The 22,763-nt window shown below is 40.8% G+C and overlaps 1 protein-coding gene across 2 annotated transcripts; it reads left to right on the forward strand.

Moving 5' to 3' along the window:
• Positions 1 to 4,252: 4,252 nt before the first annotated feature.
• Positions 4,253 to 22,411, forward strand: LOC119710109 (protein-glutamine gamma-glutamyltransferase E-like). Of its 2 annotated transcripts, none has more exons than XM_038158730.1 (13): positions 4,253 to 4,757; positions 12,125 to 12,292; positions 12,609 to 12,842; positions 13,398 to 13,516; positions 14,365 to 14,493; positions 15,435 to 15,612; positions 15,771 to 15,906; positions 16,785 to 16,888; positions 17,352 to 17,597; positions 18,537 to 18,842; positions 19,509 to 19,666; positions 19,882 to 20,015; positions 21,737 to 22,411. In XM_038158730.1, exons 1-13 carry the CDS (start codon positions 4,751 to 4,753, stop codon positions 21,882 to 21,884), a joined length of 2,067 nt encoding a protein of 688 aa, XP_038014658.1. In that variant the 5' UTR covers positions 4,253 to 4,750; the 3' UTR covers positions 21,885 to 22,411. The 2 variants fall into 2 exon arrangements, with proteins under 2 accessions (XP_038014658.1, XP_038014657.1); XM_038158729.1 differs by lacking the exon at positions 4,253 to 4,757 and adding an exon at positions 9,932 to 10,379.
• The last annotated feature ends 352 nt before the right edge of the window (positions 22,412 to 22,763 follow it).

Below are 22,763 nucleotides of genomic sequence, written 5' to 3' on the forward strand. Positions count from 1 at the left end.
CTGTGGGCAAGACCTGTTTCTTGGCACTCATATATTCCAAAGAATTCTCTTTCAGAGTCAGCATTAGGCACAATTATCCACTATGGAAGTACACTTTGACCTCCTAACAATCTCGTCACATCCCTTCTAAATCTGTGCCTGTCTGATTGCCCCTGCTGCAAGGAAACAGAACAAGGAAAGGAATGGAGATGCACAATAGAGCTGCAGGAAGTGTCCAGGAGAAAAGGGACCACTGGTGTGACAGAGCTGTGAATGGTGACCACTGCTTCTGGGAGAGGTGTTCCCTGTGCCACAGTAGCTGCCCTCCTGGCAGGGTGTGCCTTGCTTGGCAGCAGGAACAACCTTTGGGATTTTCCAACGCTCTGACGCAAAAAAACCCCGATGGCATCTTGCTGACTCCCCAGCAGCCTCTGTCCTTGGCAGCTTCCTGCTTTGCAGACTGTTGGAGTCTCAGCAGTCCACTGCCAAGGGAGCTGGAGAATTGTGGAACATTTCCTAAAGCTTCCTAGTTCTGCACAGGCACAGCGTGTAGCACTGCCTGATTTCCTGCTGAAAGAGAGAATGGCTCACCTTGAGTCAAAGGCTCTGTTGACAGAGATGCAAGCGCTTGGTCCCAGGTGAAGTCTTGCTTTGAATTCTCAGCTCAGATTCAGCATTTCCAAAATTCCACAGCTATTCTAGCAGTGCTGTTGCTCTGTCCAAGGTCACACAACAAACAAGATTTGAAGGATGGAACGGTCGCTTATTACACCAGCAGACACAACTGAAAACATGGAAAAGCTGTGGGCATGTTGTTATTTCTTACACAAGGTTTCTAACTGTTTTAGAGAGCCTGAATTTCAGTGATATCGTTGAAATACAGTATTTATATATATGCTGATACTCACTATCCCCTCCCTTTTCTTCCTTGATTTGATCCTTGATTCCCTTAAAGCTTCCCTTTTATGCCAGATCTTTTTTCTCTCTCTCATATCCCCCCCACCACCCCCAGGCTAGGCATTCCCCCAGTACCTCCTTCTGATGACATTTCCTCTGACTTCATTCTCCTCTTCCTCAGTTTTACTCTTCTTCTACTCCAATAAATACCAAACCATCATTCTAGTTCAGTTTTCTCCATCTTTAAGTCACCTTTAGTTTCCTTCATTATTTTCATTTTCTCCTCTTGTAGGGGAATATTTTTTCCATGAGTAAGATACCAGAATGCCTGGTTTTCTTCTTCCCCATAGCCTTTCTATCTTTAATTTCTTTATTTCTCTTTCATCTCAAATGCATCAACTTTTCATCTTCCTCTCCACTTCTGGCTGTGCTCCATCCCAATTCCTCATCTCCTTAATTCTGTTCCTTAGTCTTTCACAATTGTTTGGCTTCTCTCTAATGATAACATTTTCTTCCATCTCAATCAATTGTTTCCTTTGCCTTTCCAGCTATTGCAGCATTTTCCTTGTGGTTACCAGCTCCCTGAGCACCCTATTGACAAATCCTGTGCCAGTTCATTTGATACACTCCAATTCTCTCCTTTAACATTATGGAATTCACACATCAGCTTGTTGTGCAGTCTCTCTTCACACAATTTTCAATACACCCATTTTACCCTTCCACACAGCTAAACATCTTGTCCAGGCTTGTTATTTTATATCCTCTTATGACATAATTCCTTTGTATAGGATGAACAAACACTGTCTTGTGGGCTAAGCTGAGCAAGTGCTGAACTAACAAACAAAAATGGCATTAATAGAAAATAGATCAGGAAATACTAAAAATCATTGTCACCAACTGACTTATAGTGTATTTCCCCTAGAGGATGATGTTTCAATTATTTTTCATTTATATCACAAAAGCACACAGAAGAGACCAAATGAGTTTCAGAAATGCACAACATATTCAAACTATGGTATCAGCATGAAAAGAGACTGGGAAGTCTGATATTGTGTAATTTGGAGGAATATAATAACATAAGACATGATGTTATAGAGAAATACAAAGCACTGAACAATAAAGTGAAGCAAAGCCTTGGGTACCTTTTAATCCTGGCAATGTAAAAACCAGTGGATCTTAAATGAAGAAAGGGAATGTTTAGAACATTATTTACACAACTCATAATTAGCATGTGAAACACATTGCTCTAAGGTATGAAAAACCAATGAACTCTAATGGATTCTAAAAAGGAGGTGGCTTTTCTCTGCACACACACACACACAAAAAAAAGACGTGGCTGTTTTCAGGTCAGTTCTGTAACTTCCCTCTTTTGGGAACAAGTGACCAAATGAATGAAGGTGGGACAGAGTTTTTCTTCACAAGACAATGGAGAAAGAATTATCTTGTGAAGAATTATCTATTCCATTGCTGTGGGGCTTCCAGTTGATGTCTGTGAACTGGCTTGAACTGGCAGATGCAATACTGGACAGACACAGTGCTAACCTCCCTCTTTCTATGCAAAATCTTTTATTACTCCTTTGAACTGAGCAGTTCTGGAGATGAATGTGACACACAGTCTCAGGCTTGTGTGTCACAGGAGTTGGGAAATGGATGACCTTCACCACAGGACACAATGTGGAGTGCATTCACTGTGGGCAAGTCAGCCACAGCAAGAGAGCAGGACCAAGGCAGACGAGGCTGCAGCAGCCCTGGGTGCAGAATGCTTCACTGCCCTGCTGAGGTGCTCCCTACCCCATGCAGCTCAGCATGGTGCCTACAATGAGCCATGGAGGGGAAAGTGTCACTGTCACAGCTTTGACATCAAAATCAGTGCCCCAAGGGCAGCTCAGCCACACACCTGCGCTAGCCCTGACAAATATGCATTCAGGCTATTCTTAATCCCCATGGGGGAAAAAAAAATACCATTTTGACAAGCTACCCAGAGGGTCTAGCTAAACACTTTTCTTCACTGCCAACATTTTTATGTTTCACTTCAGTGTCTTCAGTCAAAGATTGAACTTTTTAAGACCATGACTCCTCAGCTGGCCTCCTCTTTCTATAACCACTTTTCATCTTTTTCAAAAATCATAATATCTCTGCAGTTCTCTCTGTTTTACACTGATTCAGCTTGATCCTTCTATTTTTTTAAGCTCTCCATTCTCTGTAGTCTTGACATTATGGAGCTGAGATTAGCCCTGGGCTAGCATAATGCTTCAGCCGAAGAACATTAACAACAGAAAAGAGCATATTTAAAATGTCAATGCTCCAAGGCAGCTTTTAATGGCACTTCAGCCACTATGCCCTTCCAGTTTGATGGTGATCCACTGAAGCAATGCAGGATTTGTTTTTTTAACAACAAGTTATGCAGTTAACTAATAGAAATCTTGTGTAATCAGTGTTTCCAAAGTGTACTTATGAAAATACCCTGTGGGATTTTGTTGCAAATCCAAGTCAGCATGTGGTGATAGATGACACTTCTTTCTTCTCCTCTGATGGGCTCAGCTGACTTCTTGGCATGTCTTAGCTGGCTGTTATTCATCTAGATGCTAAGAAGTTCATCTCTTTCAGTGTTTTCCAGGAATTTGAATCAAACTAGTTGATGTCAACTGCAATATCTCAGCTCTTTTTCATGCCTCTTGCCCCATTTTATACATAGATACTGTGCTTGCTCTTTTCTGATCTTATGAAATTTCCACCCTTCAAGTTCTTCAAGGTAAGCACTAACATTCCTGAGATTGCTTCAGTCTCTTCTCGTCATTGTAGATAAGTGAGATGAAGTAATAATGAAGAGACAAAATACCTTGTTCAAGTCTGTGTAAGTGTAAGGAAGCAGAAGTTCCTGTATGTGGAGGGCGGAAGAGAGAAAGAGACATCTGTGATCCATTTGCCAGCACTGATATGGAAAATGAAGGATTAGCCTGAAACAAAAAGGAATGTTATGAGGCCATTCTGACAAATTCATTTTCTTTGTACCTATAGAATTTCCTGTATGTGCCAATGAAGATATTTTAACATTTATTGTTCTCTCTCTAGAGTCAGAAACTAGATGAGTAACCACCATCGAAACACAAATTGAAGTCATAATTTGTACTTGCTCCAAAATGAGTGTTTTATTTTATGGGGATTAAGTTTCTCTCCATGCAGGGAGAGTTACTGCTCAGGATCCACTCATCAAAGCTATTCCATGCTCAGTGGTTTGTCAAGTTACTACTAGCTTACACTACATTTACAGCATTCATACCATTAGTATAATTCACAGAGGCTCTAAGGAGGGGCTGACACAAAAGCATTACTGTGGTGATCCCCAAAAAGGGACCAATGAGGCAAATGAAAAGTTCTGGGGTTTTTTTCCAGACTTATGAGTACACTCATAGGGAGGGGACCATATGAATTTGATTATGAATGTATACTTTTATTGCATGAATACTCAACTTTGGATCATACTGGGAAGAGATATTAATTTATACTGACTCAAAAAACATCCCTTGCCGAGTCATGCATCATTGCATGTGAAATTCTGGATTCCAGGTATGCAATTAAATGCTCTGCTTTTCTAAGCATCTCATCAACCTTCTGGATAAATGGCCTGAATTGCACAAGTCCAATGTCTTATAACCCATGAGCTAATATAGGGTTACTAGGAAGTTTACATGACCACTGGTATGACTTACCTGCCTCACTCACCTAATGTGAATTATAATTGGTTTGAACAGAAGGACAGGCCTAAAGTTTTCCCTATAAATGCTGCAACACAGCCAGAGCCTGAAGTCTTATCATATAGGTCTGCAGTTGCTCACAGCAATACAAAGTCCAAGGCAAAGAGGAGCAAAGGAGCATGGCTGGTAAGTTTAAAAAAAAAAAAAAGAAGTCTTTTTGTTCATATGGAATGGGAAAGTGAATAATGTACCATGTGTTAGCTTTCTCTGTGGGGTTGTTTTGTAAAGGGCTCTGAACTTTTGAAGTGCAAAACATTTTGAGAATTATGCATGTGTTGTTTCAGTGTTTTTCTTTCCTGAATCTTACAAAAGACACAAAGAAGCACAAGAAGATAATCCATCCATTGCTATACTGAAGTTAAATATTAAAAATATTATAAAATTGAAAATAGAGCAGAAGAAGTTATGGCAAAGTGCAAACTTTATTTTAACATAAAATTTAATGAATCAAAGATTAGGTGGCATATGAATGAATCTTGTGTTAATGGAAATTCTTACACAAAGGATACACTATGGACTAAATTTCTTCCTGCAGATTCAGAGCCAGTAATGCCATTTTAACTATTTTTTAAAATTAGTGGGAAAGGCAAAGACACTTTAAAATGCAAACAAAGCTAGCAGAAGTCCAGCAGTGAAGTCTTAGGGGGAAGGAAATGAAATCAACATCTTTTAGTAAGACTGGCCATGTACTCACTTAGACCCGACTTGCTGGCACTTGCTGCATAGCAATGTATGGAATCACAGAATAGTGTGATTTGGAAGGGATATTTAAAGGCCATCTGCTCCAGCTCCCTTGCCATGAGCAGGGACATCTGCAACCAGATCAGGTTGCTCAGAGCCCCATCCACCCTGACTTGCCTTTTTCCAGGGATGGGGCATCTACCACCTCCCTGGGCAACCTGTGCCAGTGCCTCACCACCCTCAGTGGTAAAAACTTTCCTTTTATCTAATCTAAAGTGAGTCCTTCAGTTTAAAACCCCAACCTTATTGCACAGGACCTGCTAAAAGTTTGTTCCCAACTTTCTTCTAGGTCCCCTTCATAAATACATAAAGTGAGTCCTGAGTTTAAGATGATGCTCCTTTACCCATCCTAGGCAGAGCACATGCTGTGCTGGCTTTATGTGTCTTAGGCTTGAAAAGCTCAGGAAATTAATAAAAAACAACCGTGCACAGATCAGGGGCTCAAGTGCAGAAATTACATGCGTTGTTTTCCCCTCATGCAGTTTTCCCTCTTCTCACAGTTCTGGAGAAGTGATTGCACAAACTCTTAGAGTACAAGTGTTTGTCCATACATTTATTATTTGAAATAATTCCTGGTATTGTTTTGACCTTTTGCCAGAATCCCTCACAGCATCTGCTGTTTGCCTGGCCTGATGGTGGTTAATTAATCACTATCTCAGTGCAGCTGCTAAGTGTGATACCATCTATGTGTTTACTTGTTTAAGAGCAGAACTGAGGCTAGGAGGGAATTGGGTCCATGCAATCAGCATAGGGCTGTAGATTCCTTCATAAATCTCCTCCTCTGAGCAGAACTTAAATAAATGGCAAAACACAATTTAATAGGTGAAGCTGAAATACTGGGCTGAGTAGAAAAATCCTTCTTTTTAACAAAAGTAAAGTACAGTAAGGTGGACAGTTAAAACCTTCAGGTACAGCAATGGGGGAAAAAGCCACAAACCAATTTTGTTTCTGTATTGTAACACTTCCTTTTAAGCAATGATTTGCCAATAACTTAGAACATTTTAGCAGGGCTCTCTCTCAAAACTTCCTCTTGAAATTTCAGACAGCAGTCTATCTTTCTCAACGACAATTTTCTTACTGCATGAAACTCAAGAAGCATTTAATGCAGATTTAACAAACAAACAGGTATTTGCTGATCATGATCAGCACTCGCTTGTGAAATACCCAGGATCCAAGAAATACCCAAGCCCAGGTTCAGCTGCAGATGTCAGAATTGCACAAAGATGCTCCTCATGGTACCATGCACAATTTTTAATGTAAAAAACTGAGGGTCTGTGTGCTGGTGTGTGTGCACCGAGCTGTTTTCACTCCTTCTCTTCCTGTCTCCCTACTCCTCCCATCCCCTGACACACATCCTGCAGACAGACACACCTTTTTTCACAGAAAATATGCATTTGTGGGCCAGTCTCTAATGGACCTGCTGTAACAGAATCCAGAAGGTATTGCATAAAGAAAAGGGAAACACACCTAAAAGGTTCCTATAAGCTTGCCTGATTTTTAAAGGGTTTTGATAGTTTGCAGCACCACTATTGCTACTAAGGATTTAACAACTTGTTTCGCAGTCTGACACTGAAAATAATTATCTCAGCTTCTTTCTGTCACTTTTAAGCTTCAGTGTCATTACAATTAAGGCGTGAGTTACACCTGCAAGCATCTTGTTTGTGCATTAGCACTGGGAGCGCCTGCCCGCAGAATGGGACAGCACCCTGGATCCAGCACCCTGGATCCTCAGAGAGGAGCAGAGCAGGGCGGTGATGGAGCCTGCACTGGGCTGTTCTTGGATGATGAGTGTGCAGCAGCAGCTGGAAGTTAAAGCTGCCAAATAATGCCTTTATTCCATTCCAATGGAAGGCATACGTGCATAAGTGGGAGAGCGAGGGAAATAGATTTAAATATCATAGGTTGTACATAATAGGTGCTGTGAGATATCATAGGTTGTACATAATAGGTGCTGTGTGATGATGTGGGAGCTGTCAGGAGAGTCCAGCAGAGGTTCATCCCAGTCTGTGCACTGCCAGTTTGGCTTATTCCTGTGTCCTGGTCCCATGGGAGTTTTTGAAGGTCACATATCAGTGCATGTCACTATTGTATCACTGTCAGCCTCCCTTCTGAACAAGCCATCTCATCTGGAATGAGCTCACAGGATACCCTTCTTACACAGACAGCATGGAAGGGGATTGTGCCAATTATCTGCTGCCTTCAAAGGAAGAAAGGTTGTTGGCAAACTTCAGGAACAGTCAGGAACTTCAGGAAGGCTTCAGGCTTCCATTCCAAATGCTCCTGCTGTTAAGGCATGTGAGTGGAAGACAGAGACAGAAAATGAGAAGTGTCTTGGACAATATGTAAGGCTCAGAAGAGATCTTGGTCAAATATTTTCCCATACAGGCCTGACCATTGTCTGTCAGGTGGTTCTAGTCCAGAAAAGTGCTGATGTGAGTCAGTCCACACCAGTGTCCCAGGTCTCTCCCTAGTGTGGGTCACCAATAAAGCATAGCTGTAGAAAACCACTTGAATTCCTGTAGCTAGGATAGCAGGAGTGAGGGTTGCTGATGGAATATCTTGCTTAATTATTCAAAACCGGGATGTGATAAGAGATAAAATAGCCCAGACTTCTCAGGATACTGAATCAGAGAATCAGAATAATTTAGGTTGAGAAAGACCTGTAAGATCATCGAGTCCACTGAGGCGGTCCCAGTGAGTCATGGTCATGAGGTTGCAGCATGGTGCTTTAGGGATATGTTAAAGAAGAGCTGTGCTCAGAGAGAAGATGGAAGCAGATAGACTCTTATAGGCAGTAATTTCTCATCCTGAACAAAAGGACAATTAATAATAGATGACATTCCATAAAATTCAAGTATCACTGAGGATTCACACAGAGTTGGCGTGAAAGAAAATATTGGAAAGAAGAAGAGAAAGGAGTTTACTGAGGGGAATTTGCCTGTTAACGAATATGTCCTTCGCTGTTCAGTGCTGAAACTCTTAGTCCTATGTAATCATTGTTTTAGCAGTTACTCTGGTGAGGGAAAAAATCTGGGTATTACTGGAAAAGGATGTTATGAATTATATGACTGGACCCGTCTTCAAAAGATGATTCTTTTGACCTCCTTTGGGGTACATGAAACAATATACTAACATGGTTCCTAACTTCAGTTTTCTGAGGTCCAAGAGTCTTCTCTTGCTACCCACAGAGTTTCAAGCACCTGCCTGTGCAGTCCCTACATTTACAGCCACCATCCAAGCCCTGCAAACACAGCTTGGCAAAGAGGCTGCCAGGGTCAGATGCATTGTGCTTGGCTGACTGCATGTTCTGACTAGTGTTAATATTTCTCATTAATTTAACCCTCATTCTCAACCTTTGTCCATAATCTTTAATCCAAAGGTCCAGTATGTATCATTCATCTGTTTTACAAACAAAGCACACCAGAGGCCCGCAAGGCAACTGAGGCAGAGCTAGGAATAAACACCAGAAGCTGACACAACAGCCACAACTTGTTCTTCCTGACATACTGTCTGCCAGAACGAATGGACTGCTGCTCTTTCTCTTTCAACAGTAACTAACCTCCCTGTCAAAGAAAAATGGTTTGCTGTGTACCCAAGGATAGGCTGAAATGTTAAAATTATTCCGAATATTGTTTGTGTGATATTTAACAGTATTTTTAAAGTATAGATAGGAGACTATGTCTTAACATCAAAAAACTCTAATTGTTTTAAATTTAAGAATCAGTCTTATCACTTTAAAATCACAGTTGGGCTTTGCAAGCTATAAAACTGTGGTCCCTGTTAAGATTAATATAATTAATGGACAGAGAGTCAAGGTAACAGTCTGAATTATAGCCAGTTAAAAAATGTTTCTTCTAACAGCACCATTGATAAGATACATGAACAAAACATGTCTGTATATGAAATGGGTTGAGCAAGTTTCAATTCTGGATGTTCCAAACATGATCCAAACCAGAAAACAGAACAATTTGGCTCCTGAAAACCAAGCCCAGCCAACTAAAATTATGAATTTGGGAACGTGTACAGCTGTGCCCAGTCCAGCATGATGGGTGTCACTGAGAGGCATCTGTAAGATGTGCATTGAATTCATCACATTTTACAGGTTGTTTCATAAAAGTATCAGAATTAGTCTCTCTCTTTCCTAACACAAAGTGGAGCCACCTGCGAAGCATAAGCAAAATTCACCCTCCTTGAAGTTAAGTGGAAGATTTTTGGGCAGAAATTGGCTTTGCCAGTAGCATGGTCAGAGATGTCTTATGAAAAATAGTAGAGCACCAGCTGAAAGCAATGATAGATATTTTATCACAAAATAGTCACAAATATACTTGCTTGTTGTCACTGTAGTCAAATATGACATGGAGTGCTTGTCTGTGGAACAGGGTTAAACAGCAACTATGTGATAAATGAAAAATTGGTTCTTTAAATTTGGCCCTGATTGGACCTGGGTCAGAAACAGTAGCTTGGTCATTGTTTTGCAATTAGTACAATGCAGGGAGGAGAAAAAGCAGCTCTAAAACAACAGATTTAGGGAATTAATTTAAAGTCCCTGTCAATATTGCTCATGGAGTATTTAAAATTAAAAATAGTGTTTTGCAAGAAGGTATGTTGTTCCTAGAACTTTAGCACTACAACAGAAAGAAAAGCAGCTAAATGCTGAAAGTTCTTATATTTTTGAATATATTAAAAAACTTTTAACAAGTTGTCAGAATGTTAGGAATGAATATTGCCCAAACTTCACATGTTAAGTTGCAAGGAAACAAGATGAGGACGTGAGGACTGAGAGAGGAAAAAAAAAAAATTAATTAAAAATGAAATCTCCAAGCCCCACTGGTCAGATCAAGGCTGGGGGCAAAGACAGCTACTCGAGCTCCACCCCCAGAGGAAATATTGCAAACAGAGTTTAAAGAAGTGAAAGGCACCAAAGGAAGTCATTCCTTGAGCCAGCAGAAGTACAGGAGGCCTTTCAGAGGAAGCTTCAGAGGACACACTGATCAGATATGGGCCAAGGTGAGCAAGGGGAAAGCCCATCCTGTGATGCTCTTTGTTACCTTCTTACGTCCATCCTTTATATTCAGCTCTGTCATGGACACTGAGAGGTCACAACTTCTCTAAGGAATTTTGATCCAAGGAAAAAAAAGCAAAAGAAAATTCTTCCATTGAAAGTCAGGAGAAGGATTTTCACAGGAATTGCATTTTTTCATTTATTGTGTGCATGGGAAGAGCAAGCTTGTCAGAATGAGATATGGCAGCACAGGTATTTAACTGACATAAAAATGTAGTATTTTGCAAATAAGAAGAGAAAACCTGCAGCTATTTGGAATTTTCAAAAAAAAAATGCAAATGACAGACTGACAGATCTGACATAAGTGAAAGAAGCAAAGCAGAACTTTGGGAATGTATAATTGCAAAGGCTGAGGAAGGCTACACTGAGCAGAGAGGGCTGAAATCTGAAGCTAAGGCAGAGAGGATACAAAAACTGGGGGGGTTGGGGGGTTTTTGGCAGTTTCTTTGTTGCTGTGGTGGGTTTTTTGCTCACATGCTAATATTTCTAGATATGCAAACAGACCAGTTTAATAATGATTATAAAGGGTCTCATGTCGCTTTTCCAACTCCTGCCTTTCTAAAGGCAAAACTCCCTGAGCCCTCAGCTCGTTCTACAATAGATGTGCTTCACTGATGAGTTTCTGAGGATTTTTTTAATAGTTGGTATGTTCCTCAAAAATCATCTATGCTTCTCATCTCAATTCTGTAAAAAACCCACGTTCCTCTACATTTGGACATTGCTAAAACTACCAATGTAGTTATTTCAAGGCTTGTCTGAACTTGATAAATTTAAGAGCACGCTGTAAAAAAATCTTTACATTAAGAAACCTGGTTGAATGTAGGATGATGATTTTTTTACTCAGTAATGACACAGGGTAACATTTTTCCACTCCGAAGCACCAAACTCTTACTCTTTGCTATCTCCCTCTTCACAGGGGTAGAAAAAATCTTTTTCCTCTGCACTTCTGCACTTCTGCATTTCATTTAAACCATCAAGCCATCTCCTACTAGAAATCCCTGCACAGGTTCTGATGATGTAAGATCCAAGCCAATCTTGGATCTTTATTCTCTGGCCTCTGAAGCCACAGTTCTCATGCAAGAGCATTCCAAAGCATATTTTAGGAGTGCTCTCTCTCCAATTCTGCCATCTCTTCCCTGCTAAATGACAGCCCAGTGTCCATCAGCATGTTCCTGTTAGGTGCTTCCAACAGTGGCAGCTGTGTGACACATAACGGGGCTAGAGACCACATCATGGCTTAAAATTCCCAGGGTTTCTCAGCTCAGTCAGGTTTCTTTATTTCTCATTCAGAGGCAGCAAGGCTGTGCCTGTCTTAGGGTGACACCATCTCAGAAGGGGAGAATTAATAGAGTTCAGACAGATTTTTATCCAAGTAACTCATAAATATTCAATTCTCTCAGGTTTCTCTTCTCTTACATGCCTTTCTGATTTTAATTTAGTACAGGGTATATCTTTAGTACCCTGTATACTACTGCTTCTACATTTAATTATGCAGATAACCTCTATCACCCTATGCAAGATGGAGCCTCTTTTAAAAAATGCTCACATATAAATTATTTCTAATTTTAGTGGAAGCCTCACAGGGGTACCAGTTGCTTGTAGAAAGTAATAAGCAATTCTTCAGAGTGTGTTTGTGCTCTTCCTCTTTGGGTGTACCCTCAAGCTTTTCTGCTCATCTCATTTTTCATAGCTGCAACGCAGCCAAGTACCGACTGGCATCTGAAAGAAAATGCAAGAGAACACCACACAAGTAAATTTTCTAGTGAAGAACTGATTGTGAGGAGAGGACAGGCCTTCACTATCACCTTCAATGGAACAGAACGGCCTGAGCAAAACTTAATATTCATTGCAGAAACAGGTATGGCCCCCAGCTTCTTTCACAGGGAGAGTAATGCTGCCTCAGGACATTCTCCTGGCCCAATCTGCACTACAGAGCAGCGAGAGAACACCTCAGAGCCAACGTGCTCATTCCCACAGCCATGGAACTGTGTGAGGTGTTTGTTGTATTACTCCTACCCCAGCCAGCAGCCACAGCTTCCTCCAGTTGCCAATATATGGCACAAATTCACCTGAGGGGAGGGATGGGAGGGTTACATCCCTGCTGAGTTCATTGATGACTAAATCTCTATTTCAGCACGGCATGGGAAAAAACTGTTATTTGTTTCTCTTGAAAGGTCCAAAACCCTCAAAGGCGACCAAGACCCTGGCCACGTTTGATATCTCCAGCACCGTGAGCAAGGAGGGCTGGAGTGCAGTTCTGCAGTCCAGCAGCTCCAGCTCTGTGAGCATCTCCATTTCCAGCCCACACAATGCTGTCATTGGACGTTACAGGCTGAGTGTCCAAACTGGCAGCTCCTCTCCACAAAGTCTTGGCACTTTTGTTCTGCTTTTTAACCCTTGGTCTTCAGGTATGAATATGTCAAATTTCCTCTAAAGACCTATGTTGCTTTTAGCTTCATTCATATTTGCAGCTTCTCCATTTGATCTATACCTTAATATAGCAGCTGAAAATTGACAACATAAGGGATCAGTGACCAAAAAAAGGTGTCTAACAGTTTCTTAGGACCTTCTGGTACATAGAATCAGCTCTGTAGCATGCACATACTGGAGAGCTCATTGCTCTAAAAGATAAGGTTCTGCTTTGGACAGAGCTACCCTACTTCTGCACAAGTTTAGAAGAGTGTGTCTGGCCTCTGCAGAACCAGGAAAAGAGTCATATTTACCATTTTCTCACAGATTTGGCAGTGTCACACCTCCATCTTCACTCAGACACCTCCCACCCCTTTCTCTAATTGTAGATCCTGAGTTTCACAATCTGTTTATAGCACCAAGAACAGCAAAGGGTGGATATCTGCAAGCACCCTTATAGATCGAGAGAGCTCTTGCCTTATAGAGCAAAACTCCTGAGGTTTTGTTTTATTTTGCCTGTCGTATCTGTACATCTCTCTGTTTTGGTTTTTCAGGTGATGATGTGTTCCTGCCTAACAAGGCTGAGTGTGAGGAATATGTGCTAGAAGAGTTTGGCATCATTTTTGCAGGCAATAAAAATCATATCAGCAGCTTTGGATGGAACTTTGGCCAGGTAAATGTAGCACTGAAACACCAGACATTGTTTTTGCATGAACTGGGTCATTTGCTTTTTCCAGTTCATTGCATACATCTCTGAAGTGCAGGACTCTGGTGTTGCAATCAGCACTTGTGCCAAGCCCTGTTTCACTGATCAATATGAGGATTTGTAATTTATTATTCCCTGTTCTGCCTTGGAAGAGCAGCCAGCACAAACATTAATATCTTTACTAAGACTTTGTAGCCTTAACTTAGTAAAGTACTGTAGCAATGCTGAGGCCTCAAGTCCAAGTTCCAAGTTTTTGAAAGCTCTGTGAGTTCTGATCTTCAGAGTTTGTTATGGCCACAGTTTTACATGGTAATGCCTGGCTGAGTTCTGCAGCTCTTCGATCAGTGATTTAAAAACCCCATTGAACACTAATATGATGTGGGATTCACATTCTCTGAACCTGAAAGAAGCAAAGAAAAGAATGATCAAAACAATTTTTATGTCATTTGCTGCTCCTGTGTTGTGCCAAAGCAGAATGCAATATGGAGACTGTCCACCCAGAGTGATGGTGGTTTGTTTCCTTGGCCTCTCAGGGCCAAGCGTGTGCAGACTGTGGGTCAGCAGACAGTCACAAGATTCTGGGCAGTTGAGTTGGGTGCTTGTGCAGATTCAGTTTAGATGTAATGTAATATAGTGTAATATAATATAGAATAACATAGTATAATAAAGTAATTAATTAGCCTTCTGATAAGATTGAGTCCTCCTCATCACTCCTCCTGGACATTGGGCAAAAATATCACCGATAATATGGCTGTCTGCATCCTGATTTTTAGTAATCTCTGTTTTCAAAACACTGATTTCTTTCTATATCACAGTTTCAAGGAGACATCCTCAATATTTGCCTGTCCATATTGGATCGAAGCCTATACTACCGTCAGGACCCTATCACTGATGTATCTCACAGACATGACCCCAGGTACCTGGGCCGTGTTCTCAGTGCCATGGTAAGCAACAGCTTCACAAAGTGCAAACTAAACTATTGTGTCCTCTAAAAGTAGTCAGGGAAAGTAAATATGAATATTCTCTTCATAGAGAATTTTAGGCCACTGTCTGTATGCAGCAGACCATGTGGGTGGTGAAGTGTGGGCTACGTGGTCATCTGATCTGAGCCCACCAGGTTTATCTCCTCTGGGATAGTTCTGATACTTTATCACGTTGATATCCAGTAGTCAAACTGAAAATATAAGATTGGGGTGGTTGAGGGAACAGCTCCTTGAAGGTCTTTAGTCCAGCCACCCATTTGAAGTGGAACTACTAGGTACTAGATCAGCTCAGCCATGGATTTGCCAGGCTGGTTTGAAACTCTCCTAGGAAGGAGGGTTTGTGGCCTCTGTGGGTGACCAGTCCAGAGCTGCCCTACCCTCCTAATGAGGAATTTGCCTCTTATGTCAAATATGATTTTCCCAAGCTACAGCTTTCTGCTGTTGCCTCTTGGTACATAAAAGAGAAAGATTAGTTAGAACACACATTGAAATGGGTGTAAGCTGGTTTTACATCACCCCCACCCTCCTTAACCAGACAGAACTAGGCCAGTGCCCTCAGCTTCTCCCTGTAGATTGTGTGATGCAGGACCCCTGACCGTCTTGCGGCCCTCCCTCCTGGGTTCTCTTCAGTGTCTCAACATCCCCTTGAGATGAGAGACCCAAAACTAGAGACAGGACTGCTGGCAGAGCCTTGCTAGGGATAACTGAAGGAGGTTAACAACCTCCCTCAACCTCCTGGTCACACTTTCCCCAGTGCAGCCTACTGTGAGCTTTCCTTTTTTGATGAGAGAGCACTGTTGGCTCAAATTCAATATGGCATTTGCTGTAACTCCCAGGCTCCTTTCAGACAGGTTGTAAACTCTTAATCTACCTCATCATAAATTTAGTGAATATCTTCTCAGGTCAACGCCAATGATGACCAAGGGGTGGTGCTAGGAAACTGGAGTGGAAAATATGAGGGTGGTAAAAATCCCACCAGCTGGACAGGAAGTGGTGAAATCCTGCAAAGCTGGAAGAAATCAGGATTCAAACCTGTTAAATATGGACAATGTTGGGTTTTTGCAGCAGTATTGACTACAGGTATGTTTTATGTCACGCACATGACTGACATTGCACAGATTCTATTAAAAGAAGCACTAATATTACTTCCTATATGGAAGCCTTTGAACACATTACTATGCTAGATGAAACCTGCAGAAATATTGCTTTCTGACTGTGGCTTTCTCTTCACTCTTTAGTGCTTAGATGTCTGGGGATTCCCACCCGTACAATTACAAACTTCAGTTCTGCCCACGATGCAGATGGAAATCTGCGTGTGGATGAGTTTTATGATGCAGATGGAAATCATTTGGAGAGGGGAGCTGACAGCGTGTGGTAAGCCTCAATATTTAATAGTAGAGCTTATCAATATCTACAGTGTCTCCAGGGCATAGATTCCAATGACAAATGCTTTATCTTCTGAAAAATTGCCTTAAAACTACTACACACACACAGAGGATCAATAAAAAATACTACAGAATAATACTACAAGACTTGGTTTTTTCACCCTTTCTCAGTTAAACAAAGAATTGTGACACTAATTACAACAGCTAATTGAAGCCAGGGCAGGCAAAATTACAGTTGTGATGCCACAGATGGCTGAAAATATACAATATTGCACTGGATGTATCAAACAGAGGCAACTTAACCTAGTTTGAAACTATTCTTCAGAACCAGTTCACATTAAACTGTGAAAGTTCAACAGAACCAGCTTTCTTGCAGTGGCATCATTTGCAGTGAAAGTAATTTAACTACTGTCTCTATTAAGCATCAAAAGCAGCTCAAACAAGCTTGCATTCAGCAAAGAGCAGAAGTAGTCCCCCAGTTTCTGTCTTGTTTACTCCCCTTCTTGTTCTGGACCCTTTTTATTTACATGTGACATGTAGAACTGTAGCATTGTGCCAGAAGGAAACCTAAAGCTAAAACTAAGGAGGTGCACTGGCTCCAAGTTTTTGGAGAAGAATAGGCTCAAGGCGTTTTTTATAACTTCACCAATTTGTTTTCTGCCCTTGAACATTTATATTTTTCCCCAATGCAATTTTCAGCACCTTTCTAGTTAATGTATTAAGGGTCAGGGTAGAAGGGTGAGTCTCAGGTAAGAACTGTGCAAATAAAGGCATTTAATCCACATAACTAAGATGGCTGATTAAAGGAGGTGGACAGGAATCCATAAATACATACTAGTAGCTTACTTAGTTCATTCTTGCACACAGGAATTTCCATGTCTGGAATGAAAGCTGGTTTACACGCAACGACTTGGGCCCCTCATACAGTGGATGGCAAGTTCTGGATGCAACTCCCCAAGAAGAAAGTGGAGGTACACAAATTTTATTTCAGGAGTAATGCTGAAAATTTATAAAATCAGTCACTTTTAGAGAGAAGGAAAAAGAAAAATCACTGTAAAAGCAATTTGTCAATCTGCTCAGAAACAGTTGCAGAAGAAAATACTTCATTGGTTGCATTAGAAAAGCTTCAGATCATCTGTGGATGCCAAGAAAGAAAGTAGAATTCCAGGAGCAATTTTTACAGCAATTCCTATATTTCCAATGTAGGTATCAAATGCTATTGAAAATTAAGGGATAATATAAAATAAATCAAGTGTACTTTCAGAATAAACACAAGATACCTTGATGACTGGCCTTGTATGAGGGTTTATGTGGATGAAAGGGCTTGAATGGAACAGCAGCACTGGGCAATTCAGGAGTCAGTGATAAATATCTGTCTAATAATCTGCTTACTGTCAAAGATTGTGCCTAAATTCCTTTTCCTTGATGCTGTAGGAATTTATCAGTGTGGTCCTGCCTCACAACACGCCATCAAAGAAGGAGAAGTAGATCTGGACTACGACGGCCCATTTGTGTTTGCAGAAGTGAATGCAGACTGTATGTACTGGAATTATGACTCTGCAACTGGAAAGAAAACTTTGATCTTCTCTAAGTCTACAGAAATTGGTGCCTCCATCAGTACAAAGGCAGTTGGTAGAGATAATCGTGTAGATGTCACCAGGGATTATAAATATGAGGAAGGTAAGTAAACCCACTGGTTCTTCTGATCACAGCTGCTTCATTCCCAAAAAGTATATAAATTTTCAGTTAGGAGTCTCTTACTGCATTTATAAAGTAGGAGCAGAATTTACACTTGATTTATTAAATTCCTACACAAAAGGGGAGAAAAGGTACTGAGCAAAAAAAACCAAACAGCCGCCTTGCCCTTTCTGATATGGAGCTGCTTTGTGGCACCTAAATAAGTCAAATCCAAGTTATCTCCAAATAAAGTGTTCACTGTTCCCTCTGCCTGTTGCTGACATGCAGTCTGCCTCTGCTTAGTGAGAATTAGGCTACAGCCCAGTTATTTGTCTGTAGGATAAAAGGTCTGTTGCAGGAACCTGAGCTAAATCCACACTTAGGCCCAGGAAAAGCAACTCTTTCAAAAGGGGCAAGAGCACAGCACCTTCCCAGTCCTTCAGGTCTGATCATCCCCATGTTATGTTTCTCTTTTTCCTTTGCTCATGAGCAGCTTCTGCTTCTCCTGTTAAAATGTCATTACCTCAATCCACGAGCCTTCTCCCCTCCTATGGAAAAGGGGAGTGAGGGGCTGGGTGGATGCTTGGCTGCCAGCCACACTCAACCCACCACACAGTGCCATCAGCCTTCCCCAACATTTGGGCCTTCCTCTGTGCTAGCAAATAAGAATTCACATTTCTAAATGTTATAGCCATAAAAAGGGATAGAAATGGGAAAGGAGGAACTTTAGACTTACGACTTTATGTTTAAAAACATGTTATTAGAAGGACAGTGATGTTACTGACTGCAGATGCAGAAAATGAGGTATGGCTGTGGAAAACAGAGGGCTTGTCTATCTCTAAGCACAGACACTATCTCCTGGCTAGCTTCTCTCTAGCAGCCATGTAAAATAAGAGATGCATGCTAACTGTTGAGGATAATTTTCATGGTTCTCCCTGACAGGCTCTGCAAAAGAAAGAGAGATTTTTAAAAAGGCCCGTAAGAAGCTAGGACTTGAGGATAAATTTGATCCTACGGCACCAAAACAGGAGGAAGTTGAACAGAAGCCTGACATCTCAGGAAAATTCAAGGTGGCTGGCTCTTTAGAAGTTGGCAAAGATCTCAACCTCCTTCTGGTTCTTGAAAATTTGCAGTCTGATGCTAAGACTGTAAATGTAAATATGACTGCATGGAGTACTCTGTATACTAGAAGACGAGTTAATCAGATCTGGAAGGACTCCATATCTGTCACTCTGGCCCCAAAGGAAGGTAATTTTTCAAATACCTTTTAATCATAATGGTTTTATCTGTAAAAGGGCATTGGAGGCTGCTCAGCTTGGGGGGAAAAAGCTCTAACAAACTGCAATCCTAAATCCCTGGGTAGAAAAGGCTGAGAAAAATATTACATTACACATGCATTAACGAGGCATGTTTCACACTGCCATGTCCCCAAGTGCTTTTCACATTTTGGAAAATGTTACTATTAGGAGCCTGGGTTAAGAGATGTGTCAGCATCTCCAACATGAGGTGAAAGATCATTGAATCACAACTGACACTGTCTTGTATTAATCTTAGAATTCAAGGCATTAGCGAGAAGCAGAAATAATAATTCATTTCTTTAATATGTAATTTAACTTCTGGAGAGGTACCAGGAAACTCCTTAAACTCCAGCTGTTGCATCTTTCAGAGCAACAGGGGGGAGAACAAGCCAAACAATACAGGAATAGTGAATGGAGAAGGGATAACAATAAAGAAATCACTATCTATCTAAAGCAAACAGATAGATTTGCATTAATTAATTAATTAATTTTGGCAGTGATGGCTGAAGGCCCTCCTAGTCCAAGTCCAAGCATAAAAGGAAAATACTAATGCTGGATGTGAAGCTCTGTGGGCTTATAAAAGCGTGTACCAATTCCTTTTTTTTTTCCCTTCCAGAAAAACAATTTCCCATTAAGATAAAGTATCCTGAATACCAGCAGCAGTTAACTACAGACAAAACAATCCAGGTCACAGCTTTATGTCATGTAGAAGATGGGATTCAAGTGCTTGTGAAAAGAAACATCACCCTGGACAATCCTGGCATCGACATACAGGTAAATTCCATTTGTTGTAACTGCAGAGGCAGAGAAAAGGGAAAGGTACTTCTTTGAGAGCACTTTGTTCCCTGAAAGAAATGCTCTGCTCACATTCAAAAATTCTGCCATGGTTCACTGCAGCCTCTCATAATATCTCCTCTTCTGACTCCTGGAAAGGCTCAGCTAGAAAAGAACACTGAGAACCTGGCCTCACAAGCATTTTCTCTGCACAGGTACTTGGTGAAGCAAAAGTGAACAAAGAGGTGTTTGTGGAGGTGGCATTTACCAATCCTATCAATGAGGAGGTGAAAGACTGTGTGCTGCAGGTGGAGGGCAGCGACCTGCTCCAAGGGATCCTGGAGCTACGGTGAGTGCCAGAAACATCTCCTGCTATCAAACACACAAGAATGTGGGCATGGATGAGCTGGAACTGAACTGTGGGATGAGACATCATTTTCTTCTAGCTGTAAGCTGGGAGGCACAGATTATGAGCACACAGTGATGAACCAGCTCTTCATCTAGGCTGGGCTTTGGCTCCATGGTTTGGGAGGTCAAAATAATTGCTGTCATAATTGGACAGAACTTGTTTTCCTGCCTATCTAGCAGGACCACACACTTCCAGAGAAAAAAATCATGCTTACCCAAGCTATAAATGTTGCTGAGGCTGTTTATCCTGCTGTAGGCCAGACAGGTTGCACCTTCTTGTTATGATCAAAGGCCAACAATAGGATTCACAACTATTTCTGTCCATACTTACCCAAATTACAGCATATATCAACCAGGATATTTTTTTCACTTTATTAAATGGACTGCAGGTGCCAGTCTGGGTGCACAGCATTGTAAACAAGTTGTATTTATGTCCAACAGGTAGAAATACATGTAAAAAGCAGATACAGCAGTGTCTCAGCTTTGGGAACAAAATTAATACAGCTTAGACACAGCTTGTGATCTCAAAGGGTGGGACCTCTGAAAAGCACAAAGCCAGGTCTGCTCCATGCTCAGCTTTTCCAGATACAGCAGATCACAGTTTGAGGAGGATAGTTTTTGAAGAACAGACTAAACCATGACAAGCAGCTTTTTCCAAAATGAGAGCTACAGGCACACTAATTTTCAAGCTCTGCTTTCAGAACTCTACAAAATAGTTATCTTGGGAGATTAGTAAGCACAGTCAGGAAACTATTTGATGATGTTGAGATAGTGATTGAGAAGACTGGAATAAAATACCCTTTTTTTTTTTTTTTTTTAGTATAGATCCCAGTTGCCTATTATATGCTTTGGTGATTTTGTAATTTTTCTGCCCTTTTTCCCTCAGTATTTCATAATTGGAACAAAAAGATTAAATTTTCAGACTGCACAAAAATTTCAGCATATCCTCACAAATGCAGTTATTTCTGGAAAATACCTGGGATACAGGAACATGCTCTTTAGCTGAATGCATAGACAAACACAAACAAACAAACACAGCAACCTGACATTGCCATTTGCACTTGAGCAATTAGGAATGGTTCATCCCATCATTTATAAGCTCTCCTGAGGGAATTTACCAACCTCCTGTTGTCTATCCTACACAATTTTATCCTCAGGCAAGACAAGACAATATGTCAGGGTAAGGGAAAAACATGAACAAGTTTCCAGGAGTTACAAAACACACGGTGTAAAACATTTTAACTTGCATTCAGAATTTCCTGCTCTGTAAACACTGAGGTTCCCTTGGTGCTATACTGCATTCTAATTCAAGAGCTGATATTAACATTCTGAATGGTCTCTGGTTATTCTTTTGCAATCATTCAATGATGTGTTTTACACCCTCTGTTCTGCATGAAATCTTATCACACATATTATTATGCCCCCCTTTGAGGGCTTATCTGGGTTACTGCATAATGAATTTGTGAGAGCCTTTAATGTATGGATTTGAGTCTTTAAATACTTATTAGATAGTCAAGCCATGTGTGGTCTTTTCATGGCCATCTTACTTTGAAGTGATAAAAGTTCTTACTCCAGGTGGAAGGTGATGAGTGAAGAAACTGAAGCATGATGCATGAGCCTGTTTTTGACTTATATTTTCCCTCTGTTTCCTTTTTTTTTTAGCATACCACCACTGAAAGCCAGTGAGAAATCCAGTACCAAGTTCAAACTTATCCCTTCTGAGGCGGGTCCCAAACATCTACTTGTTAATTTCTCCTGTGATAAATTTGCAGATATCAAGACCTTTAAGATGGTAAATGTGATTAACTAACATGAAGATATACAAGGAGTGGTCTGTGTGTGTATAAACTGAACAAAATGTGACAAGAAATCTTGTATAGAAAACAATGAGATAATCAGCAAAACAAATCTTCATTTCCTCTGATAAAGGGTCACCAACACCATATCATTGCAATTTTACACTGTAATTTTAAATAAACTGAGTAATGGTTTATTGTTCATTTACTATTGTGAATATCCATGTTATTAAAAAGAACATTTTACCTTCTACTTAGAGAGTCTTTGATTTATGTCTGGCTTTCTTTGGAATTAATTCCTCCTGGCTCCAGATGCCTCTGCACACACATTCATAAACTCATTGTTACTTACTAAAAGCCTTATCCAGAGGACTTTTATACACTTCCAAAGTGTTTCTCCTTACTGAAACTGTGATACTACAACATAGTGAGGATGACTTGCACAATTTATGTTTTTTAGCTTTGTCTTCTTTGCTACAAACTATCCTGACAGTTTCTTTTTTTTCTGTTTAGTGGGTTGGTGTTTTTTTTTTTGTTTGGGTTTTTTTTTTTTTTTTGGGGGGGGGGGGTTGGGGTTTTTTTGGTAAGTCACAGTGACCAAATGAGGTACAGGACATGTTCAACAGGAATTTGGGTGGTGTCCAATTGGAGAGCCATTCAACAAACACATGGGGGTAATTGCCCAGCTCAGCGTACATATTTTGTACATATTTTAGAATGTTGATATTTTGAACTTGCTGAAAGTCTTCTTTGGGAATAAAAGGCAGGGTAATCTTAAGTCTGAGGGTATTTTTACTTGAGAAGAGTTAGGAATTCTTCCCTATAGATTGTGTCAGCTCTTAGATTTGAGTTTAGTAAAGCAAACTTCAACCCTTTATGGGAGGCTGGTTCCA

This window comes from Motacilla alba, chromosome 20 (assembly GCF_015832195.1).
Source record: "Motacilla alba alba isolate MOTALB_02 chromosome 20, Motacilla_alba_V1.0_pri, whole genome shotgun sequence".
Lineage (NCBI taxonomy): Eukaryota > Metazoa > Chordata > Aves > Passeriformes > Motacillidae > Motacilla > Motacilla alba.